General features: G+C 40.3%; 1 protein-coding gene across 1 annotated transcript in view; it reads right to left on the bottom strand.

Annotated features, from left to right (window-relative positions):
- Positions 1 to 26591, bottom strand: part of ube3d (ubiquitin protein ligase E3D) — a 31080-nt gene extending 4489 nt beyond the window's left edge. The window contains exons 1-9 of the mRNA XM_069656935.1: positions 26374 to 26591; positions 21287 to 21498; positions 20659 to 20746; positions 17473 to 17695; positions 16449 to 16521; positions 16287 to 16365; positions 14277 to 14385; positions 12536 to 12702; positions 7783 to 7921 (exon numbers count right to left, since the gene is read on the bottom strand). Coding sequence (XP_069513036.1) covers positions 7783 to 7921; positions 12536 to 12702; positions 14277 to 14385; positions 16287 to 16365; positions 16449 to 16521; positions 17473 to 17695; positions 20659 to 20746; positions 21287 to 21498; positions 26374 to 26465 — 1182 coding nt within the window. The 5' untranslated portion in view covers positions 26466 to 26591. The remainder of the gene's footprint in view (positions 1 to 7782; positions 7922 to 12535; positions 12703 to 14276; positions 14386 to 16286; positions 16366 to 16448; positions 16522 to 17472; positions 17696 to 20658; positions 20747 to 21286; positions 21499 to 26373) is intronic.
- Positions 26592 to 26850: the final 259 nt, after the last annotated feature.

Raw genomic sequence — 26850 nt, 5'->3', positions numbered from 1 at the left:
ACGACATGACAGCTCCCTAAAAGGGAAGCCAAAACCTTTCTATCGCCCCCTGCTGACTGGCTGCAGTATAGGTCATAAAGCCTGCCTCCTCCATCTTAACAGATGGGACATGAGTCAATCTATAAAATCAAAATACACGCCAAATACATTTGTATAAAGTGTTCATTTTTTTGACAAGTTTATTTTTAATTAGTTATTTGATGCTGTAAAAAGTACGATGGACAACTCTGTTGACAAATACGGCTCCTGCAGCCGATCTGTTTCAGATTAGCAGAGTGGAGGAGGAACAGCGAGAGGAAATGTAACTCAAACAATCACTACAGTCATTGAAGTTCCAATATCTGCGAAGACAAAGTAGCTGTTCTGCTTTTAAATACGCCGGCATGTGGGATCTTTGCTGCTTTATTTCTCGCAAGTTAAGTGTGTGTTTTGGTTAGCGGAAGTGGCTACGGCAGCTCCTCCTGCAGATCTCTACTGCGCAACTCTGGCTCCGAATGATGTCACCATCGCAAGATGGCAGCACCCATATCACAGGGGCGATTTTGGCATCAGTTTCGTACAATTAGAGCAGATAGAAATGCGTCTTCCATCTATATACAGTCATTGATTCACATAGTGTTTAGGTTAGAGGTTCAGCTTGTGGCACTCCAGATAGCCCTGTGGGAATGCTAATTTGACCAAACATTCATAAAACATTTCTAATTCAAAAGTATGCAAAAAAAAGACTGTCATGATTTCCAGTATTTGTAGCGTTAGTTAAGATCCACTTTAAAATCAGTTGAACTGAACACATTTGGAAGACGTAGGTGGTAGTGATGAAACAGCACTTGATCTCGACACACTCGGATGTTTGGATATGCTGGACAAAAAGAGGTTGCTAACCTCTGCATTACACATTAGTACACTTGTGTAGTATAAAGCTTACATTAATATTAAGCAGTGTTAATCTATCATACTCTTTGGGTCTAATTCAACAAACTACACAGTTTCTACCACACTTGAGGTAACATTAGCTACCAATACAGCCTTCTAATCAAAAAGAACAATTATCAGCGTCAACTGTAGATATAAACATAGACCAAGAACAGCATCACAGACCCCCCTCTCCATTGATAAATTCTGCTTCCTACTCATTGGGCCACGTGCCATGAATCGAGACGTGAGGGGGAAGTAATTTGTTTGGAAGTGCAGTCGGTCCTTGTTGGAAGCTGTGTGGACTGCAGAGAGACTGAGGTGATGTATGATCGATACTTCTCTTTTCATTGTAAAACATTGAATCACTTTTTGGATCACTGTCTGTCTAACCTTCATGTCGTCTCTGTGAGAGTGATGAGGAGATTAATGAGGTGGGGGGGGGGGGGGGGGAGGGGGTGTGGTCTGTTACCGGGCTCAGGAGCAACACTGGGAGCTTGAGCCACTTTCCACCCCATTACACTGGCGGGCCCGGGGACGGAGGGCGGGGAACACAGCAGCACAGACAACATCAGACATTCCACATGCAGCATAATAACAGGCTGCATTACTGTGCGGGCTTTGATCTACTGAGAGGGTGTAAATTAAAACACAAATATGCGCACACACCCAAGTTCAGCACAGTTACCGCCACACTGTGTTAGTGCTGTAATAGATGAGTTAGGCTGCTGCATTATGCTTCTAAAAAAGTTTAATGAGCAGACAGTAAGGTTCACCTTGAATCTAAAAGATATGGCCCAGTTTGGTTACATTTTTAATGTAGAATGGAATATGTATGGGGTACTTTTTAAATAGACTTTATTTATCCCAAAATGGGACATTGTCTTGTCAGCCTGTAAATCCCAGCTAAGACAGCTGCAGTAGGTTTTTCAACACCTGCTTCACAGCAGACAGACTGATGTCATTGAGCAAAAGGCCATAGAGAGAAATACATACATACATAGAAAGGTAGAATCTGAACTCGGATTTTAGGTTTGGCAAGTGCTGTGGTTTCCATCTACGCTTTTAGTCCGAGTAATATTGACCAATCACGTATCAGCAGGCTGCAGCATATGCAGGAAAAACAGTCCGTCAGGGGAGCAAAAGCAGGCAGAACATAATGCATAAGGACATCCCGGCTCCCCTCAGCAGCTGACAACAATTTACCTTCTTATTAACCTCTATAAACAGACATCTGCATGCTAACAATCTGTTCTAGATCTAAAATTCAACTTGAAATAAATTCCCTGATGCGGTGTCACAAAAGCTGTTCAGCGTTCAGATTTCCGGACTTTCTTGAATGCATCAGAAATGATTGCTCCGACCTCTGTTCAACAAACAAGCATTTTAAAAGTAGTTTTCTCCTCTTGAGGAAAGCGCTTCATTTTTACTTTTTACTAATCTGCGTCATTGGTAAAGGTAAGAGCCGTTAATTAAAATGGTTTCTTCTTCTGTAAACAATGCAGCACGCGGAAAAGGAAGTCTTGAGTGGAAGTTGTTTATCTCTAACCACTGAATACACGCCAGGCATGTTCACCGCTGTTCCCAGAGGCTATATCGTCGTCAGACTATAGTCGATGGGATCCGAGGTTGCCATGGACAGAGTTGCACACCTACATTTTTTTAACTACATAGAAATAATTTGTGGTGTTTCCTCTCTATTGCAATCAATGGGATATTTTAAAGTGGATGGTTTGTGAATTGAGTCCTTTATGGCTTAAGAAGTGACGACTCCTTTCTCTAATCAACAGCCTGATGTGTTTTTAGCTCAACCTTTAAGTCACTTGGTCAGTGTGTGATGCACCTCAACACAAGGGTAACAAAGAACTTGTACAGCATAAGGTTCTATTGGTATCAGTGGATTCAGTAAAAAAACAACACCTTTTTTACTGTGTAAATAACTTGTCTGAACTGTTCTGCTTGGTGGAAACGATTTTAGGTGTGCCACATCCACAGCTGTGGTAAAAGGCTTTATTTGCAGCAGACATTTTAACTTATTAAAGTATGACAAGTACACGCTTTACTAATGACAATAACAATGGCTCTGTTCTACTTAGGTGTCCCAGTAAGCCATGGCTGTGTGACAGTGAGCCAGCATTCACAATACCAGGACTCTTACATTGAAGTAGCTTCATGGAAATCAGCCATCATTAATCTCATTATGTACACCTGTGATTTCCCTACTGTGACATGTCAACATGTCTTCTGTGGAAAAGGACTATTGTGCATGCTGGCTGCGAGGACACCGTCATTGAACTGAGCCATTGTTTGATGTTATTAGTAACATCTGGGCTTTGCCTGCTACAAAGTCAACATGTCTGCTGTGAAAAAGGCCTGTTGCTACACGAGCAGGCAGACGTTCAGAAACTTAATTATGAAGCCACATAAACGGAAGTCACTCGTAAATGTACTCAATGCATTCAGTTTTCTTTGTATTTAAGACTGCAGCTTTTAGAGTTGAACCAGAAGCTTTGTGAAATTTAATTTTACATTTATAACTGAGGGGCTGCACGTTGGTGCAGTGGTTTGCGTCGTCGCCTCACAGCTAGAAGGTTCCTTCAACCTGGCTTGGATATAGGGGGCCTTTCTGTATAGAGTTTACATGTTCTCCCTGTGCACGCACTGGCTCCCTCCGGGTACACCGGCTTCCTCCCACAGTCCAAAGACACGCTCGTTAGGTTAATTGGTGACTCTAAATTGGCCGTAGGTGTGAGTGTGAGGGTGAAAGGTTGTCTGTTTCTATGTGTCAGCCATGTGATTGACTGGTGATCAGTCGAGGGAGTACCCTGCATCTCGCCCAATGACAGCTGGGACAGGCTCCAGCCCCCCACGACCCTGAACAGGATAAGCGGTAATGGATGATAGATGGATTTAAAACTGATAGTTGAGAGTTCATTTTCAAGACCTTTACAGCCATGTGTACTCGCACACAGGCGATTTCACATTTGCCTGATGATATGACCTTTTTTTTAAAATCCAGATTGTGCTTGATTGGCATCTCTCTGAAACTGCTTTTCTAATAAGCCTTTTTTCACAGCAGACATATTCACTTGTCATAGCTTGAAAAGCACAGGTGTTACTTATCACATGCTTCAGTACCATATACATATACAAATGTCTGCCTTTGAAAAAGGTCTATTAGCTTGTGGATTTGGTGATCTCTCAGCAGAGCTCCACTTCAGCCAGAGGTCTCATCAGCCACAATAAGTGAGAGCCCCTCTGTGTGTGAGATGGGCCTTAAATATCCATTTATAATTTCTCTTTCAAATAAGTGATTTGATTTAATTTGTTAAATTTTAATGAAATCAAACTTGTGAAAATTGAAAAATTGAAAATTGTGATAGCAATCTCTTTTAGTCCCCTTGAGCCCCCAGTAGGAAAATCCTCACTCACAAAACCCGCTCTCTCTGTTTCTCTGTCTCTCTCACATCCGTTGCAACTCAATGGATCATTATAAGCCTCCAGGCCACCCTCCAACTGCATGCTGGTCCAGCCTTGCTGATATTTTTCAGGGGCCGGAATATATTTCAAACGGTATTGTAGAAGGGGACTCTCTCAGACCATCTCTGGTAACTTGAGACGGCCCTATGATCACATTACGCTCCTGTTCCCTGCCGCCTATAGCACAAGCTTCTTCTATCAGGAAGTGTTCAACTGTGCCAATTTATCACACTGTCTATACTACTGTAACCACTTTGACCACAAGACGGATACCATGTCCTATGTCTGGGTCGCTCTATACAGTAGTAGCCTTCTCCATTTCAGCAGAGTCTAATTCCTCAGCCAACCCACCACTGTCAATTGTCACCAACGACAACAGTACAGCTCCTCCTTGACCCACGGTGTGAAAGAGACAGAGGAGAAACGGCTCTGGATTTTCATCCTCAGGGCTCGTAGTGTGAAAGCGAAACCCTTGTCAGCATTTCAAGGTGTGAGGAATAGTACGTCTATAAAAAGACAGGAGCCATAGTAAGCACTTTTAGGTGTGAGGTATAGTGTCTCTATTACAAGACAGGAGCCTGTTGTGAAATAAGTGAGCCCTCTAATGCAAATTAGATCAGTTTGTATCTAACCTATATGTCGTCCCTGTGGGAGTCAGAAGGAGCCTTGTGTAGCATGCTGTAGCTACATAGAGGCATGCTGAACTGTGTCCATATGCATTAGGGCTACAATATGTAAAGATCAAGGTGCTGTGTGCAAATCCTCCGAGGCTTCTCCTCCTTCTCCCTCATTAAACATTCCTGAATCTGCATAGTCACTGCCCACTATACAAATTTCCAACCGCCCCCTCCGTTGCAAAAACAAAACAAGTCTCTGCCACCGTTTGTAGGCAACTTGTTGAAACTTAGCTAGCTTGAAATTTAGTAATTAGTAGGGCTACTGGAAATCGCACAATTTGCTATCGCTTCATCGCTTTTTTTTCTTCTTAAGACTGAAGCTTGTAATAACAGATATTTGAATGTAAAATCAGGAAATTCATACAATCAACCCAAAACAAATATATTTAAGTTAAAATACTATTGTTTAATAGCATCTTTTTAACTTTAAACACAGATTCTCTCCTGTGAGCCACAGATTTCCAGCTATTGTGATTTGTCAGCTTGAAAGGCACATTTCTTATGTGCTAAAAGAAATAATAACAAACCCAGGCCCATAAGTCCCAGTAGAATTTCAAACCCATCATTGTCCTTATTCATCTTTAGTCTGGATGGTTCGGTGTGGCAGTTGACACAGCCCTGCTGTGGCAAGCCGAGCTGCCCAATTGGCTGTCCTCCTCTTCCTGCCCGCTGCCCCAGGCCAGCCCCGCCCTGCGCGTCCCTGACTGCCTGTGCAGTGCTGCTGCGCACGGGACAAGAGGAGAGAGGAGAGAGCAACTCCGAGCGGTTGGCAGAGGAAACGCGAACTGCCATTACTCTGAGCAGCATACATGGGAATGAACTACAATATGATATATTTCACTGGTCTGAAAAAGACACTAAATCTGTCACACGTCGCTTTTTAGAAAAAAGTCACCAAGAGGGAGAGAGAGAAAAACACTAAATTGGCAACACTCAGGAATTGCCACACGAGGTAAACACAGCAGCGTTAATTGCATTATTTTTTGTTTTACGCATTAATTTTGACAGCACTAGTAATAAGTGGTAGTAAATGGACTGTACTTATATAGCGCTCTTTTGCAAAAATCACGATGATGGTAACAGCTGCCTCACGCATCGCCGAAGTGGTTGCCATCGGTTGCACATAATGATATGCATAGCGTCACCCCGTCCATTAACGGGACTGGCTCCTTAGGTTTGTGACGTCTCAAACCTGCCAATCTGAAAACGTGTTGTTCAGCCTGTCCTTGGTACACTGCAGTTTAACAGCAGACAGGCCCAGCCATGGAGATGACTGCTGATGTTGTCCCTGATATGTCTTGTAACACATGAGAAACACCACATGGAGATGTTTACAACACTTGATTTTCCCTGGAGGGGGTCTTTAAATGATAACCCTATAAAAAGCAATCATAAATGTACTGTTTTGCACATGTTGTGTAGATCGCATCATGCTTAAAGACGAAGCCTAAAGCTGTGCAATAAATATCTTGAACCTAACTAGTTGTTGATGGATGCATTGTTCCCAGACAGTTGTGATAGCTGTCCCATTATTACTGCATTAACTATGATAAAGAAAACTGTAAGATCTGGCTGTAATTGTGTGCTTATATAACCTATTTGGCTGATTAGCTTACAAGCCTGTTCATCATTTTTATATATGTTTTAGAATTACATAAGAATAAATAGCTTTTAGGATGAGGACTTACCAGCTCTATATGCAGCTTTGGTTGTGCGAATGTAAATTTCCCCAAATCTAAAGAAGAACAGGACAAAGCAGCTAACCTTAGCATAGCCTAAATCTTTGACTTGGACTAAGTTGCCATGATATGCTAACAACTGCAGCTAACATTAGAAGATTATAACTTTAAGGTGTCAACATTTCTTTAATTCTTTTTTTCTCTTTCACAACAAAGGGTCACATTTCTACTTGTAGCAGCTACAGGAGGTCTGTTTTATTTCAACACTGAATAGTGAATAAGTTGTGACGTCATTACACAATCTTATACATAAAATATATTTCAATATATTATTTCTTCATTGCAAGACAGTATTCCTTCTTCAGTGCATTAGTCCAGTCCCCTTAAATAAGAAAAACTCTAAGACTTAAAGTGAAGCCCCCTGCCTCAGCGTACAACAAAAGAAGCTTCACATTAGTAAAACCGCGGATATAACTTTCAAAGATGTGCTCACCTGAAATTATTCCAGCTTTCTTTTTTTTATTTTAGCAGATAGAAAACTTGTTTAAGTGTTAATAGTCACTTCCTAACTTTCTGAGCAGGAAGTGGAGGATAATGGTGCTAATTGCCCTGTAACTGTGTTTAAAACAGCCAGGAGAATAGAGTTGTCAGCAAAGTTAACACCTTCTATTTTCTTGTCAAAGGGTTTCCCCTGGCAACTCGGCTAAATATACATATTTTTCAGAATAACAGGTATAGAAGCTGGAATAAGGCTGACAAAGTAAAACCTTCTAGTTGACCCGTATAATCCCTAAAGCGAAACTGTTAACAGAAAGCTCTGAATCATGAAATTAATTAAGGCGGGAAAAACACTGTCAAGCACTACTGAATAATGGAACAACAAGGTGCTGTAAGTATGAGTAAGTGACATAAGTGATTGCTGTCAGCTAAAAGAGTCTCTGCTTGGCTGCTAATACAGCTTTTTAGATTTTCAGCATCAAGGATTGCCTTCGTCATCATCTGTTGCACATAACAGTTCACAGTAACGCTCTCACCTTATAAGACCTCATGCAGCGCATCGAGGCAGGAAGTGTGGAGTTACTGTCCTCGATCACTTGCAGCAGCTCCTCACACACCTTCAGCGGCAGCACCACAGGATGTCCTATGGCGTTGACCTCCCAACTACTTACGATGCTGAAAACACACAGAGCACAAGTGATTTATAATGACTGCCACAGCATTATACAACCAAGAGCCCTAAAATAGCTGCTGTAAATCTGATGTGGAAAGATTCACCCAGAAGTTGTAATTAAGGTAATTGTAACTGTAAACTAAGCTGATTAAGCAGGTATACATAAAAGGGGATTGATGGTGAGTGTGTTTCTATGACATTAACATTTGTCTGTGTGAGGGACAAAAATAGGAGGGAGCTGAACGGAGAAGAGGAGGAGTGATTGAGAGAAGAAAGATTGATGCTCTGTCAGTGTGTGGTGCTGATCCAGTTTGTTAGGGTGACATTTAGCCATCTGTGCAGTATCTGTGAGGTCTCCTCCAAGTTTGCAGTTCTACTTAAGACATCACACTGAATACACACTACTGTTATATGTATGTTTACATTAATGGGAAATCTGCACTCAACCTCTACAGTCTTAATAAAGTTACGCTTTTGACACAACAAATGTAATAAAGTTAGGATGTCTCTAAATTTACCACACAGCTGTACACCATGATTCAAGTGTATTGAAATGGAGTTTACGTAATCTACATTAAAGTGGTAAAGATCTCAGTTTCGTTCTCTTTGGCAGCACCTATGGTGATGAACGATAATTGCGGGAGCACACTTCCCAGATATCCGGACAGTGTGTGACGTCCACGGTTGGCTCCGGTTGTAACTCTTGATTTTCCTCGCTGACGGTCGCTTTCCTTTTTAGACTGTTTGCTTCATCTGAGCGTCGAGTTTGTTTCTTTTTCTTTGGATTTTCACTTATTTTTGAAGTTGTATCTGTAGTCATCGATCTTTTCTTTGTTTGTTCAGCCATAGTAGATTACTGTTTACACGCAACACTTGCAGAGACTGGAAAAGCAGCCGCTTAGCTCCGCCTACCCTCTCTGACAGACCAACCACTGCTGGCTGATGGAAAACGCATCACAAACTGGGCGCCGCTTGTGATTTTTTCCACGAAAGGTCACACCAGACACCCAGTCTGTAAGACAGCAAATGCAAAGGCTTTCATCAGTGGGCCGTAGACTCTATCTCCATTGTGTTACCTCATTCAGCGATAGGTAGTGACTTTCTTTGAGATTATCACTTTAAGTTTTGATCACTTTCATATCAGGATGAATTCTATGGAAAGGACTCCCCTATAAATTTTCCATTAGACTCAATTTCCATATCTATGAGAGCTTACTCCCATTGTACTGGGCTGTGCTGGTGCCTGCGACTTTCATTCAACTTATAATCAAGTGACTGCCATTAGTGACAAGCCTAATCCACTTAGGCACTGGCTCACTGATTCTCCAGCCAATTATTGGCAGTTTTAACAACACATACTGCAACCTCTAGCTGCACTCGACTGTAACCAACTGTATCCTGAATAAGAGGGCCACCATCCAGGGAATTCGGCTCCCCAGGCATAACATTTAATTTAAAAATGTCAGAGATGAGTGATGAAGGATGAATGGTAAATTATGTAGGGGAAATGGAAGTGTGAGTAACACCAGCGTTTAGCTTTGCAAGACTTCAGAGAATGTCACAGTCGGTGAAATTCAAAATGTGTGTTTCAACCGTGAAGCGCCTTAAAGCAGAGACTTTCTGCAGGACTGACGGGGAGTTTGGGGTAAATTTAGGTTGAAAAGAAAATATATCGAGGAGGACCAATACATTTGTCAGGTGGATACATGGGCAGATATCAGCTTAAGTCAATATCAGCATTAGTGTCATCTGATGAGAAGAAGAAAGTGTACTGAAAGTCAGAAGTATTTGAGATCATTTTGGGAACATCTTCATCAAACATGTTTGCAACTGGTTAATTTGATAAAGTGTCTCATATTTAGATTTTAGAAAAGTTTGCATTTTTTGATACAATGTATACCAGGGGCTCTCAAACTTTTTGGGGCCAGGGACAGAACGTTTCCAAAGGACCCCCTCATAATCGTAACACAGATTAAGCATATGCTTACTACCATTTGCGCTCCTAGATTAGCTGTTTGTATTGTCAAACTTATCAACCTGAATATTTCAGACCTTTTTCATAGCGATAAACAGAAAAACATTTTAATGTGAATCATGTGAATACCACTTATATACTTTAAAACCGAGAGTCATTTTATTCAAATTGCTTGTGGACTAGACCTGACACCACTTATACTTTTCAAGTAATTCATCTTAAAAGCTTTCAGAAAAATTAACAGCAGCAAGACAGCCGCAGGAACAGTTTGTTGCGACCTGAGTGATTCATGACAGATTGACTTGATGTGTCACAATCATATGAGTTCAAAGCTAATTTAGGTGGGAGTAATGGAAAGGATATTCTTGTTTTATTGGCGCAAATCGTCCTCATCTGTAGATATGCAGTTTTTAATGATACGGCACAATTTTATCATTTACTAAAAATGTATTACAATTATTTAGCGGACCCCCAGGGATCCTCGGACCCCACTCTCAGAAGCACTGATGTATACTTCCTGTGTATTTTTGTGTTTACATGTTTACTTATTTTGCTGCTCTTCCATATTTTATATTTTATGAAGCTAACTTTAGGAGCAACACACAAATTCCAATGTACCTGTACTGTCCTGTACCTGTGCAAACGGCCATAAACATCTATTGTATTCTATCACGATATTGTAAATGCCTCCCATACAGTCTAAATTGGGGTGAGTAGTAAGCCACTCAGAACGGAGGGGTACTCATCATCGGCCAACTGACCCTTCGCTAAGCCTCTCCCTTGAACGGCCACTGTCCAATCCAAAGTTAGCAACCGTAACTACGCGCAGGAGGCCTGTAAAGCTTTCAGAACAAGGAGAAATGCTGAAACAGGGTGCATGTGGAGTCTGCAAGTCCAACAGCAGGTATCCTGAAGGTTTAGAGGTGGGTGTCAAATTTTTCACTTTTCCGAAGCCAAAAACTCAAGAGGAGCGATGTCGGACATGGATTAAAAAACAAAAATTTAATTTCTCTTCGTTTTGCTTGGATAACGCAACATGAGACGTTTCTTTAATAAGGTTTACTATTTACTCCACGATATGCGAGCAATATCCTGACGGGCTTTAAACAAAATGAAAAAGTGGGATAATTAAGTTTTGCTAGCGATGGGCTAAAACATATTAGATAATGAAAGTCATAGGGAGTCATAAGTAAACATTAGCTTCAAATAAAACAATATATATTGACTAACCCTGCTGTGCAGGAACATTGTTGTTCCTGTATGTGATTGTCCTCAACCTGAATTGTCAAGATGTGGGGTGCCTGACACTTGCATTGGGACCGGTGAGCCTCGAATTTCATGTCCTCTTAATTCTCAACACATAAAATTATATTATGGATGTAGCTTTCAAATGTGTTTTGTAATCCTTTCTGTCTGCTTCTTGGGAACTATTTTTCCAGAAACTTACTATTATTTCCCTTGGAACATCTCTCACTGTTATAGTTATAGTATTTATGCCAGTGCGAAACAGTAACCAAGGGGGGCGGGACTGAGCAAAGGGTCAATTCTCAAGTCTAGGTAGAGTGTAGGGATTTTTTATTGAAAAGGAAAAATGAGAATCAGAATATCTCTATATGTGAAGCGTTCATGTAAAAATATGAATCTGGCTGATACAATACTGGACGTTAGTTATATTCAATTAAAAGTAAATGGGTTTGCTGCAACACTAAACAGGTCTAAGGCCGGATATGATTTTATTTAATCTCTTGTCGAGGGAAAATTACCTCGGCAGTAAGAAAGTGTTTGTAAAATAAGTAAAAAGCTGAAATTCAGAGGTGTAAGTTCTTATTCAGGCTTGACAAAAACAGCAGTGCTCCAGTCAAAAGTTGCTGTCATGACTTGTTTCACCAGGATGAATTCTCTCCGAGTACCCAGAATGCACCTGTGGTGAAACAGCTTCCTGTGAATCACTCAGCTGTTACAGTTAATCGTGGCATTTTTATACACTCTTACTGCTCTGACTGAGAAGACAAGCCTTTCTCCTTTCATGTGAGTTTTGCCTCTAATTACCCCTCCTCTGTCAGTCAGCTGCTTGTCAGAACGGTAGAAACTACTAAACTTCCCTGTTCTGCCTTCACTCTCCACGGCTGCAGGGGAGAGGAAGAGAGGGAGGAGGAGGAGGAGGAGGAGGAGGAGGAGGAGGAGGAGGGAAAAACGCTGAGTGCTGATTCAGATGAAAATAATGAGGGTGGAAAGCTTCTCCAGTGGGGTGCTGCTGTACTGAATGTGGAGAGCCACATGCAGCACATCCTCCTACACCTCTCTAACGCATCACAGCAAGGTGCACAGAGACTCGCTCCAGTCAGAACACCATCCCCTGTATGTGCAACAAACACGAGCCCGGCTTACGCAACTGAAAATATAGAGGCGATAAACAGAGCAAAATAACAGACAGAAACTTCTGAGCAGGGACTTGAACTGCAAAGTGGTCTACTAAGACCTAAAATCTGTTCACCAACAAAGAATTCTTTCATCCCTCTCGGTGAGCAGAGACAGGTGGTGATTGAGAGGGTGCGTCGGAGAGATGAAAGGATAAGATTAAGAAGAGGAACACAAAGATCCAAAGGGGAGGGGGGTTTAGACAGTTAGTGTCCTTGCTTACTCTCTCTGTTCGATGCCTGTGTCAGAGCAGACAGTGTAGAGCACTTTCAGGGCTCTGGTCGCTCTGGGTGATGGACTGTGGAGAGCGGAGGAGCTGATAGAGCTCTCACCCCCAACACATGACTCCGAGACCGACGCTGTGATGGAGTCGCTGTTCAGCAGCCAGAGCTACAGGGAGAGCAGACAGTCACTTAACACATGGCAGATGTCACATGGGTGAAGGAATCGCACTCCAACACATAAACTGTATGCAATGTACTCATGCACGCCTGGCTTATGGAAGTTACTGAGAGGGGGATGATAATGTGCTTTAAATGACACTCAGATTTTTTTTGATTGCTCAATAAACTTTTTTTTAAATTATATTTTCTAAATAGCTTGTCAAAGTTTTTTTTAAATAAGTTCCTAAAAATAAAAAAAGGATTAGCCTTCTTACCACATGTGCTCTATATTTATATATGTGTACTTTACTTAGTAGTTTAACATACTGTACATGTCTTTGTCTGTTAACATATAGAGAATGTACTTATTCCCTTTGCCTCTCCTTCCTCCTGAAACGAACAAGACGTTTTGCCATTCAAAGGTCAGACCTTAGTCCCGATTGGCTGACAGGATTTGGAGTGTCCATGTAGCCCCTCCCCCCCGTGGGATCGCACTGCACTGTCATTCCGAAGTTGTAGAAAATATGGCTGCTCTAGGATCGGTTATTCGGCCTTATATGTACGAGCCAGAATCGCCAGGAGGTACTGGGATGGTAAGCTGGTGTAAGCTAGTGCAAGAAGGCAGCCTGAGGTGAGTGACGGTGAATGATGATTGGTCGATTTCAGCAAAAGTAAGGTTCTTTGTAGAAACCTGGAGCTGTTCTGAGCTGCCCATTTCAGAGGCTACCTTTTTAAAAATGTAATTCTGGAAAAACACAAAATTATGCAGTTTTCACTTTTTCACCGTGAACAATAAACATGAAACGAAAATGAGAAAACCATGCAAAATATGAGAATATCCATTCAAAAGATTTGGCCCCTTTAAAAGGAAAACAAAGTGGCTTACTTTACAATTACAGTTTTTCTGAAAGACAACGAGGGAGGAAGGCTGTAAGGATTTTATATTAGTGAGAGAAATTGGTCCTTTTTGGTCCAATTTCACAGAAGATTAATTTTATTATTAGTGCTTTCCTTTCTAAGTGAGGAGTTTTAATGTCCTACAATTTCAATTCTGCCAAGAACACAAATTTTGGAGAACTGGAGCACTTGGAAGAGTTTATGTTATGCAAATGGTGTGACGAGCATTTCAGTATTAAATATCATATGCCAGGTCCAGTTACAATAATATTAATATTGGAATATAAACACATATTACTGAAATACTGAAGCACACGCTTTTAGACTTGAACCTCTTGTGTATAATATGCAAAAATACTGATTCTATCAAACACTACATTATGAAAAGGACCTTTCCGGTCCTCAGCAGCCCAAAATAAATGAATGAAAGAAAGATTGCAATGTCTTTTTATTGCAGTAAAATATGACAGTTTTGTAAAGGAGCCACTTAATATCATCTACTTGTAGCTGATTTTAAGCTGAAAGGCTGGCAGTACACTCAACAATGCTAAAATCACAGGCGATCAGCTTTTCATAACACTTGAAGAACCTGCCACATCACTCTTTCCCATTTATCACATAATTGAGTGGTCTATTTTTACTAAGGGTTCATGTACTTCTCTGATTGTATTAACATGTTCTTACCAGTAGGAAAGCTTTTCCATCAGGGGTCTGGACAGAGAAGTGGAAGGTGCTGAGTGAATTGGACAGGCCCAATAACCTGGCTGCTACCGTCCTCTCCACAAAGAGAGATCTATCAAAGAGAGACAATGTTTATTAATGTTAATCACCAAACATCAAGAATAAAGTTTAGAGACAATATATTTCTCTTTTTGTTTGAGTGCAGGCCCAGTGCTAACTTAAGAATAGTTAATAGAAGTCCAATATTGCAGCATTAGATTTCAAAGGTGGTGAAAAAATAAACTATCAAACACAGTGAGACTTTTAATTTAACTTGTAATTATTCGATCCTGCCTCGTGGGGGGTTATTAAAATGTTTCATTCAGGCAACAGTTTTTACACTGTAATTATCTTGAATTTGCCTGAACACAGCGCTGAGTTATTCCACAAAGTTTCAGCAAAATCAAATCAATGGTGTGGTTTATATTGACTGATACAAATGAAGTAAAACTGATTTACAACTGCCTGGCATTTATTGTCGATTTATCAAAAGCATCCGACACTGTGGATCATTCCCTGCTTCTGCAGAGGCTCCATAACATTGGCTTTGATAATAATGCATTTAGGTGGATCAAGAGTTATCTATCAGAAAGAGAACAAGCAGTTAAACTGGAGAGCAACTTTTCTAATTTTTTAAGGTGTTCCACAAGGCTCAATTATAGGTCCGGTCTTATTTACTATTTATATAAACAACATTATCCCCTTTTTAACAAACTGTCATGCCCATTTGTTTGCTGATGACACAGTGCTGTATTGTTAAGCTGACACTGTACATCTTCCAGTGAAAATTTTACAGCATTCTTTTAACAATCTGCAAGATACCCTGTATGACCTGAGACTGGTACTTAATTCTGATAAAACAAAACTGATGCTATTCTCCAGAGCAAGAGCAATAGAACAAAATGACATAAATATAGTTATGAGGAAAGGAGACAGGATTGAGAGAGTCACAGAATATAAATATCTGGGCATATGGATCGATGGAAATCTGACCTTTAACTTTCATATCAATAATCTTTTAGGCCAACTCAGGCAAAAAAATTGGCTTCTTCTACAGAAACCAGATTATTTTCCCAATGTTTTGTAGGAAAAGGGTTGTGGAGGCAGTCTTTATGTCAGTATTGGATTATGGTGATGATACAGGCATGCAACCTCCTCAACCGTCAAACGTCTGGACTCTGTCTATAATTCAGCATTAAGATTCATTACTGGTGATCCATATGATACTCATCATTGTGTCCTGTATGCCCTGTATGCTAAGGTGGGATAGTCCTCTCTCTCCGGGAGAGACGCGATATTCATTTGCACCTTTTTATTTATAAAGTTCTTGCCATCTACCTAACTGATCTTCAATTCTCGGAGGGGTTTTATCAGACAAGGTCTTCAAACCAGTTACTGTTACGTGTTCCTCGAGTTCGGACAGAACTGGGAAACACTGCTTTTTGTTATTATGCTCCTGTCTCCCGGGACAAGATACAGCATGTTCTTGAATTAAATGCACTTTTACCTTTTGGACATTTTAGAAACTTGATTTTAAACTTCCCAAACTATTTGTAATTGTTTTACATAAGTGAACCTTATTTAATCTTTTTTATTTTCCGTTTTAATCACTGAACTTACTTAACTATTTTAGTACATTGTAGGCTTCATCCAACACATAACATTTCAGTTCACCTTTTAATTGTCTTAACTTTAACGTCACAATATATCCCCTGTTCAGTGATTTTAATGGCCTTTTTTTATCAGTGTGTCGTCTGGTTCTTCAAATGCTTTGTTGTTTGTCTTTTTAATTGTTTCTGTAATTAATTCGATATCATTGTTAATGAGGGTTGCCCCTCCATGATCTCTCGAGTATAAATAAAGGTTGATTGATTATAGACCCTGTACTTATTTTACTGTAAGGGATATAACGGACACTTTTATAACAGCTGCAGTCTGCAAATTGTCACCACTATATGTATGTATAAAACCTGCCTGTTAAGTGAAGCTTCTGGCATTCTGTCTCCAACAGCCAGCTCCACCACCACCTGTGTGATGTACAGTTTCAGGGTCTCTGTAAGATAGAATAAAAAGAAGGCTCATTTACACTGCTAGAAATTATGATTATTTATGTAAATCTATTAGAGTGATGTATACCTGGTGCGACAGCCTCTCCCAGCACTGATGAACAGCTCTTGCAGGAAACGAGTGCCAGGCGGCGGCAGGGTTTCTGCACGCAACAAAGGTAAAAAGCAGAAAATCATTCACAGCGTGCAGCCACTTTTAACACGGGTTTTGAAAAAGTGCAATCAATAGCCACTATAACCAGGATAGAAGACAGAAGGAGAGAGACAGAGAGAGATACACAGCAGGCGGATTGTCATTTGTTCTTTTGCTCTTTCTGCCTCACTTTCCATTTTTCTCAGTTTCAGTCATGCAAAGAGTGCCTTTAGTGCAGATAATGAGTAATGCAAGAGTATGGAGATCAATCCTCGTCTGCAGAGTGCTGGAGTTGGACTTTACTGATTCAGCCGTCTGAGCCGTGTGTGTCTGTGTGGGAGAGTGTAGCGTATGAAACGACTATGAATGCAATTTTTGCCTTTTATTGAAAAAGTATGGTAATAAGCATTTAGTGATTACATCACTTTCTTCCTTACAGCAGCTTTTTTTTACTGATCAAATTCTTATGATCTGATGGACAACAGAGGTCATCATTCTTTCAATCAGACTTTTAGTCGATTATTTGCAAAGCTTTTATAATCATCATAATTATGTTTATACATATCTACTCTAATATATTATTATAGTATATATTCATACTTTGGTACTTATACTAATCACCTCATCCAAACTGTTCAATTATGTCTGGGCAATTGCTTTTTCATGTGCAATTGTTTTAATCTGCAGTATTTCATTGCGCTTCCACAACTAAATTAACATTTAACACACCGTGTAACTTTATGTGCAATTTTTCTGTGCAAAAACTGAACCATCTAGTAAAAGGTGTAAATAGTGTATATATGAATTATTATTATTGTCAGTATTTTGTCCTTGCATTTTTTAATCTATCACTTGTTTTACCCTTGTCCCTTACATTGAGCTGCTGTAACTATCGTGTCTTATCTTCATGCTTAGAAGAAAAAAAGTAAAGACCGGTTGTTTTCCTTGGCACGTTTCTCACCTTTGGATCCTGACTGTCCTCTGTGCCGACAGGACTCACTTCCTTGGTGAGCGTCTGTTCACAGCTTCCATCTCTGGCCAGGAGGAGGAAGGTGTCGCCCAGTAAACAATCCTCCGCTCGGGGAAGCAGCTTCTTGTTAGCAAATGGATCTGGATGGCAGCACCAGTCATCCACGATGGCGTTCCAGTTGCCATTAGGGAGAGGAAGAACTCTCTTAAACACTCTGAAGAAAAGAAAGAAAGAAGATCTTTCAATCATGTTCGGTGATATTTAGAAATTATTCCTTGACAAGCAGAGTTTCTCAGGGCCGGAGAAGATCAGAATGCAAATGAGCATAATCACACAAAACTATCCAATGGACCCCGGACAGAGAGAGAGACAGAGGTCTGAGTCATTCTTTCCATTCTTCCTTTAAAGAGACCTTTATAAAATGAGTTTTACATTTCACAGTTATTGGATGGAAGTTTTTTTCACACTGCCGCTGTAGAAAATCAGGGAAAATATTCACAAAATGTAACAAAACATTATTACTCGTGCTTTTGCAAATGTCATCTTCTGCCAAAATGGTGAATACGGGCCCAAACCTTCTGTCAAAGCAGTATATTTTTGGTAAACAATCGCTCATCCCGACAGTACCGACATCCACTCTAAAGCCTGAGCACTGAACCCTCACACACTTTACTGACATCAGGCGTGCAGTGCGTGAGTCTGTGAGGGTGCGAGATGGTATAAAAATGAGGAATGGAAAACAGCTTCATGACATCTGGAAACAAGATGCATCATTAAATCCTAAGAAAATAGCTGACACCCAGTATGTAATTGTGTGTTACATTACAGTGTTTATATATTTCAGCATACCATTAAAAGTAAGAAACCATTAGTGTTAATCCTTTGCAAATATTTGACTGAAAAACACAAACATCTCTTTATCATTAACTACATGCTGTGACTCATAGATGAACATATTTGCGATTCAAGTTCTTCATGTCACCAACTTCGAAACAAAGTCTGCAGATGTGCAGACTCAAGGAAAGTGCGCAATTGGCAATGAAACACTCTCACCTACAAGTTTTGCTTTGGTTTAAACTTACTCCTTTGGGGAATATCTTGCTCTTCATGTGCTATTTAATCTCTATTTACAGATTCTACATTTCTATGTAGAATCTTCTAAGTAGAATCTGTAGGCAGGGATGTGGATTTTAGGGACGGCAGGTGTTCTGGTTTCTGTTTGTAGTCCGAGTAATATTGACCAATCATGTATTAGCAGGCTGCGGGGTATGCAGGAAAAACAGTCCGTGTGAAGCGCAAAAGCAGGCGGAACCTAATGTGTAAGGACATCACGGTTCCCATCTGACGATGATTTATCTTCTTAATCTCTATAAACAGACATCTGCATGCTAACAGCTAACAATCCGTTCTCGATCAAAAATTCAACTTGAGATAAATTCCCTGACGCTGTGTCACGAAAGCTGTTCCGTGTTCAGATTTCCCGACTTCCTCAAATGCATCAGAAATGATCGATCCGACCTCCGTTCAACAAAGAAGCATTTTAGGTAGTTTTCTTCTCCTCTTGAGGACAGACCTGACAAAGCTTCATTCTGACTTTTTTACAAATCTGCATATTGATGTTGAAATTTCAGCAGAGGTAAGAGCCGTTAAAGTCGAGCTCAAACGGCATTCCGAGAGTATCTAGCTTCTGTATTGTGACGTATTTCCGAGTGAAACAGGACGTGCAGGCGGGACATATCATTAGAGGGATTTGATTTGATCGTTGAGAAGTGGGCGTAGACAGACGTTCTCCACAGCGCAGTAGCTAGCTAACTGACCGAGCGTTGTTGGTGCTCTGTGGCTAAATGTTGCAGATTGATTGGTGCTAACTTATGTTAGCACACGCAAAATTTAGTTTTATCGGAAGAAAAAATGATCTGATTTTGATATAAGAATATGAAGAAATTGATTTTCTGTATTTATTTTGGCCTATATTGTCAAATAGATGAATGGGGATGTGATCTAAAAGGATTAAAATCACATTTTTCACTTCACCTCAACTTTAATTAAAGTAAATCACAAGAAAAACTGTTTCCTTTTCTGTAAACGATGCAGCACACGGAAAAGGAAGTCTTGACTGGAAGTGGTTTATCGCTAACCGCCGGCTTCACGTCCTGCATGTTCACCTCTGTCCAGAGTCTATTTCATTGTTAGACTATAGCCGATGGGATCCGAGATTTCCTGCTACTTTACCAATTATACCAGCAGCTAGTCTCTATCTTTGCTGCTTTGTCTGCTATACAGTGCGGACCAAGGTTTACTGGAGTTTATTGGAGTTTTTAAACTACATGAGGCTGCTGAAACAAGGTTGGTGAGAGCTGATAAAAACATTTTTTGGGCCCTAAAACCACAACAATGAGCAGAAAGACCCTCAATGCTCTATGGAACAGAGGGGAACTGCAGCTCGTATAACTCTCCTGTCTCACATGGAGCCATTTGTCAAATTAGTAAAATATTTAAACTAGTAAGTGCAGCTTTAATACAACACTCACTTTATTCATTAAGCACTTGTATGAAATGTGTTAAGCTACGCAGAGAAATCTGTCAGAGGGTACTTTCTGGTTGTTGCAGTCAATGGTAGCATTAATATCTCTGAGCAGACATAAAATGGAACATATTGTTACGAAGCATAATGAGGCATAATATTGTTGAAATTATATCTTCTACCCCGCCCCAAGCACTCCTCCTGACACTGAATTTCCTCAGCCCTCGTTGGAATAAAAAAAAATGTTTTTGGCAACTCTCAGCCGGTTATTGCTGGGAAACATAGCCATAGGCCAAGGGTCTGGTTAATGCAGCTATTGCAATTTTCAGCATGTCACTTTGCTGACCAGAGAAAGCTACAAGCTGAAGGCAATAAGAACAATAACACTGTCCAGTTGAACCACCTCAAGGTAAGAAGGAATTGTTTTTTAATGGGCAGCTCAGACCTTTACGTCACATTGACTCTATAACTCTAACCCAGTCAGGCTGACAGCTGCGGACTCTGCTCAAGCTCTGTCCATCAATTTTGCTTCCCAGACTATCGCTTGTACTGGTGGGTCAGACATACAATAAACACCCGCTCCTCTTCCCGAGGAGGAGCGCGTAAACAAACCCATGTCCACACATTCTCTTCTTCGTCCGTCTGCTCCTCACCTGTCCTCGAGCAGCCGGGTCATGCAGCGCTGACAGTGGAAGCAATAAGTCTCTTTTGCTCGGAGTGTCTCCATCACGCTGTCAGGCTCTGTGGAAGGACAAGGGCAAACACATAAATGAGCCAGATTTGGTAAAAAGGGTGGCAACCTTGTACTACAGTGCAAAAAAAAGAAATCGATGTAATACTGGGTGGCAAAGGTGGCTTGGCTAGGGAGCCGGCGATCAATCTGATTCTGACTGAATTTGCTGATGACTGTCCTTAGCTGTAACTTCCTCTTGTGCTGGGAGGGACATAAAAAAAACTCAGGAAATGCCAAAAGATGGAGATTGTGGACATTACGCAATGACTCTCAGGCACACTTCTGATGATGTGAGATCAAATCAAATGGGAGTATTCTCACGACTCTGATGATCAGTTGCTTTTGGGCCGCTTAGCATCCCAAGAGCAAAATTTACACCTTCACCGTCTCTGATGACCAAGTGACTCAATCCAATTAATTCAAAATAGACGGCGAGCTCTAAATAGCTACCAAAAGACTTTGTTCTTGCCTTGGCACAGAGGAAGCTAGCAAGGCAGAGGGAGGTTGCACGTGCCTGGGTGTGTTTCCGTAGTTGTCCTCAACATTACCTTGATCTGTGCTACTTGCGACACTTATACGCAGTCTGAAATGCAGCTCCTCTCCGCAGGATTCTCCCGCTGGTGTCGGAATGCAGGATCCCTGCTCGAAGGTGACTCCTGCTGGCAATGTCAAGCTCAGCTCGCCCCTGGGAGTCTGGATGTGGAGGGAAGACTCTCCACCCGTCACGACCACGTCTGCAGGAGCTTTAGCTACATCATTCCTGGAAAGCAGATGCAAAGAGACGCTTTAATAACACAGGTTGAAGAGAACACCTGAATTGAAAATACCCAAAATAAACATTTTTTTCTTGCCAAGAATTAGATGTGAAGCTACTTCTCATACCTGTCCTCTAATATCAAACTAGAGTTAGGAGACAATTAGCTCAGCCTGGCTCAAATCCTGGAAATACGAGGATACACCTGTCCTGCTTACTGTAGTCACCATGAGGTTGTTGGGTAATCATTGGAGACTCCAGGAAGTCACTGCTCCCAGCCAAGAAAAATTCTTGCACCCCTTAAAATGCCCAACTTGACACTTCAACAAACAAGATATATTGTGTTAATGACTGAGCCTAAGAGGGGCTGGAAGATGTCTTTGAACAGAGCAGAGTTAGTTGTTTCTCCCCGTTTCCAGATTTTATGTTAAGCTACACTAAATGGCCTCTGCCTGTAGCTTATGGTGGACAGACTGTCATGAGAGCAGTATTGGTCTTCTCATCGGACTCTCAGAAAGAAAAAAAGTATAATGACCTATCAACTGAGGAGGCTGGATCTTTGTATAGTTACTGTTCATGCTGCTTTACTTGTAATAAGTGAAGAACAAGCCAATATCCTAAAAACATGCCAAAATCAAATCACACAAATATGGATTCAGAAAGATGTAATTAGTCAAGGTGTCAATACAATGAATGAGCCAGCATGTAGTGCAGAACATAAGAAACTATATCATATATTTTTGGACATACTATGGTGAAGAACAAACTCGATTTGTTGTAATTGTCAAGCTCGTTTTATAAGAATAAGATTCCTGTGACTGTTCTATTGTTGTCTGCAGATCTGGTTCTACTACAGCAAAGAACAAATAATACTACAGCATTCATAAATAGCCCCTGTGCCTCCTGAGTGCTGCTGTCTCAGCTAAAGGAAGTACTGAATAATGACTGAGTAGCTTAGAGAAGCAGAGTTTTCACTGAAACAACCTGGATGCAGGCTAAGCGCTTCTTCAGGTTACACTTTTTTAAATCACAGTTTCTCCTTCTTTTCTTTAAGCATTAGATACAGTGGAGACAGTGCGCAGTAGTAATCTGAGTGTGGTGGCTTTTATTTGATCTTCTCCAAAACTTAATAATGAATAAATTCTATAATATAAAGTTACACGAGGTTAGTGTGAGATTTCTCCCTCTGTGCAGTCAGTTACAGACTCACCTCCACGACAAGGTTTGCTCTGGGAAAGAAGAGAAGAGCAGGGCTACCTGCCACGTCTCACTGTCTCCATCTAGTGGTGATGGACGTGAACTACACCCACTTTCAGCAAGCGCAGGCTCCCTTGTCAAAGGCGGTCTAGCTCAGATGTTTGTCACTATACATTATACACGTACAGTTAATTTATTGGTGAATAATAAATATTAAATAATATTATATAATATTTAAAATTCTTTATTTATAGATAACTTAGAGGTTTTTGCTGGATTTACTGTATATCAGTCAGTCCAACAGGACGCCATGCCCAATGAAACAGCACAACAACAGTATGCATGTATACATCACTTGAGGAAGAAGCATTTATATTAGTTACTCAAGTTAAAGTAAGAATATCCATCCATCCATTATTGATCCTGCTTATCCTGTTCAGGGTTGCAGGGGGGCTGGAGCCTATCCCAGCTGTCATTGGGTGAGAGGAGGGGTACACCCTGGACTGATCGCCAGTCAATCACAGGGCTGACACACAGAGACAGACAACCTTTCATGCTCACATTCACACCAACAGGCAATCCAGAGTGACCAATTAACCTAACCAGCATGTCTTTAGACTGTGGGAGGAAGCCGGAGTACCTGGAGGGAACCAACAAATGCACGGGGAGAACATGCAAACTCCAAACAGAAAGACCCCCTATGTCTGAAGCGGGACTCGAACGAGGAACCGTGTTGCTGTGAGGCAACAGCGTTAATCACTGCACCACCAAGTAGCAATATGACACAAAAGACCCCTTAAATTACAAGTAAAAGTGCTGCATTCAAACTACAATTAAGAAATAGTGGATGAGTAACAGCAAATAAAGGTAGCCTTTCATACATAAAATATAAAAGTATATATAATGTGAAATTGCCCCTGTCAGTGTTGTGTTTTTAATTAGGATCATTATTATGTAGGTGTACTGTTATGTTGAGTAAGTTATATTACTGAGTATGTAAAGATAAAGAAAATGTATTTGTGAATTTTCTTGAAAAATTAAATTGAGCCTCTTTTTAACTGTTGTTCCACCTGTTTGTATTCGATTTAAGCCTATTAATCAGTAATCTAACACTCCTTTAAGTCATGCAATAACCTGTTTGTTGGAAAAGCTCAATCTTTCACTGTTTCTCTGAGGCTTTTAGAAATCGTTGTGAACCTGATCAGCTCATAGCCGTCTTGGGAGCAACAAGCTTCTTATCTATTGCCAATAAGCCTGGAAAATTACTGCTTTGTTTGAAATGGAGATTGTAAAAAAGTTAATCTTCCGAGTGTGGAAAATGGACTCTGTACCCATGTATGATTTGTGGTTTAGAGAAATGGAACCACAGACACATTACATCCGGAGAAACGTTTAACATGAAGACAGAGGAAGTGTTTTTGATCAGGGTAAGCACCTCTCTGTGTTTATTCCTCTTTTATTCTCTGATTTTTGTATTAGGCCCTAAGTGCATGTCATTTGTGCTGTGTCTGATTGTTTTTTTTATTGCTGTTTTAGTTTTTAATCCATCTACACTCTGAGAAAGTAAATGCATATTTCCAAAAGAAAAAAGAAAAAAAACTAAGGGAGTATTTCTGTGAGTTAAGATAGAAAGAGCCTTTGAGGATGAGGGACTTGCATGTAAAACATGGTGAATGCTTTTACTAACCTGGTGACAGATTGGTCTAAAAAGTTAGCTCCCGCATACTAAAGGTGCTTTTTGACAGCAGGAACTCTCCCCAGGAACTAGGAACCTTTTGAGGAACTCTGTGCGTTTCGACAGCAGGAACCAGGGTCTAAATTTAGTTCCGGGGTAATTGACTTACCCCCTAAAAAGTCCTTGCTTGGGGGGTAGTACTTTCCAAAGGGCAGGGCCTGCAGTGCTGATCGTTCCTGATTGGTCGAGTACTCGCAGCATTTTATTTCACCCACTAGGGCGGCACAATATTAGAAAAAAAACAAACATAGCGATATCTTTTTGTTTGTTCTGCGCTTTTTATTGTGATATTAAAAAATGTAGGAAATGATACCAGATGAATGCAGTGTGTTTTCATGTCCATATAAACAATTAACAATCATATTTCTGATTATTTGTGGCTTTTGAGTCTATTTTCCTTTAACACAACAAACCCCTCCTTTTACTTTTCCAAAAGTAGGATAGTTTAGGTGGAGCGACATGTTTCCAACCATTTCTAACAGTGTTAAAATGTATGTTTAATCAGCGTGATCTGCACTGTGACAGTAACTCTATGAAAAGAAAACTCACGTCTCCTACTTCCTGTCGGCACACGCTGTGTGTGTGCTGCGGGTGTACCCGCTAAAAGTTAACACTCTGCGGCACGTCCGCTCCGTGAACTGTCCATTTATGTAGCCACAGCATTAACCAGCACGGGGACGAGTCTCTAGTAAGACTAGAGAAGGAGTTAATTTGGGAGAACTATCCACTGCAGGACCTTGACTATCTAAGACATCTTTGTTAAGTGTTGAACTAAAGTGGGATGAAACAAAAATGAGTCATTCAAACTGTAGTAAATTTGGTTAACTATGTTCGCAGCTCCCCTCATACATACTACATTTGGAATAACAAGGATATTGTTTTAAACGTAAATCATTATTTTTTCATAAATGGTCTGATAACTGGTCAATGATTTAACTAAGGAATATGCTATTGTATTTTATGCCGTTTCATCTGGTATAAAAATCATCAGCTACAAGAGACATTGGGCATCAAAAAAATACTCTGGACAATTGTTTATAGGAAATTCAGATCCTTTTCTGAAATCCAAAACCAATACCAAATGTATAAGGGAAATAATTCAGAGGGACACCTGTAGTAAACATGCATCTATTCTTGTTTGGAATCATTTGTACACTGATATTAACTGAAAGAAGACTTGGTTATTGACCAAGAAATACTTTGTATCGAATAAGTTGTATAGTGTCTATGAAGATTTTGCACAGGTGTTGCCCAATCAATTCAGTTATTGTAAAATATAGGCTCAACATTGATCCTCTTTGCTCATTTTGTAACATGGATGAGAGAAGATGAGACGCTAACTCACCTTTCTTTTGGAACTGCTCTTTTAGTCAAACTTTCTGGAATCTTGAACAGAAAATTGGATATTAAACTAAATCTGAAGGGAGAACTTGTATTGTTTGTTTTTTTGATGATGAGGTGCCTCCCCAGAAGAAATACGTCATTAATCTGCTGATTTTATTAGCAAAATTCCTAACATAGATTATACATCCTATGTTAAATCCTACCTGGAAACCCGACAATGTTGCACAAATCCTAAAGCCCTGAAAACCAAAGCTTTTTGTGATGGATTGGATTTATAATTTATTCAATTATCTGCCTTACTTTGTTTGCTTTTATGTATTTTAATTTATATGAGTATTTATGTTATACCTCGAGCTGACAACTTCGTATCTGCTGTTGAAATGTACTGTGTTGAAATGTACTGTAGTTTCAATTTATAAATTACGTTTTGAGGGGGGGGGGAAAGCGAGTTGGAAAACAGCATCAGTTCACATTCATTAAGCTAAGTTGCTAACGCTCTTAGCTAACCTAGCTTTTAACGTCACCCTGTTGATACATACAATCTGAAACCCAATAGAAGAATGCTCCCTAAATATAACTGCTTATCTATAAATTTAAATAATTACCCGACAATAATTAGTCCACTCTGAAGCCTTTTTCTGAGCTCCAAGAAGACTCCAACTCCATGCGTTTTGCCTGGCATCTTCAAGTCTGACATTTAGGCTGCGAGGTATTGACACAGGATAAAAAAAATAAATCATGCACTTATCAGTACTCTGTGTTGCTTAATGACTTTGGATATTACAATTGCATCCAAAGTATAACAAACGTAAAAACACATCTATCTAATTTAGTCGATTCCAGAGGCTGGTGCTTGACTGCAGCGTGATGTTACCGTCGGTGTCAAACACACTTTGGTAAGAGCAGCACATCCGGTCCGAGTTTTCAAAATAAAAGAGCATTAACAGCGTGATCAGATGAAATGGTCTGATCAACTATATGTTTTGGGTATTTTATTTTGTCTTTTTCATGCCACCCCCGGCAAAAACAAACAAAAAAACAAAAAAGGAAATAAATTAGATCAAATAAACAAAATAAAATAC

The sequence above is a fragment of the Semicossyphus pulcher genome, unplaced genomic scaffold (assembly GCF_022749685.1).
Source record: "Semicossyphus pulcher isolate SPU_LCO1_2020_fin unplaced genomic scaffold, fSemPul1.0.p SCAF_9, whole genome shotgun sequence".
Classification (NCBI taxonomy): domain Eukaryota; kingdom Metazoa; phylum Chordata; class Actinopteri; order Labriformes; family Labridae; genus Semicossyphus; species Semicossyphus pulcher.
The sequence above is the reverse complement of the archived record's forward strand: the minus strand, read 5'-3'. Positions and strand labels throughout refer to the sequence as shown.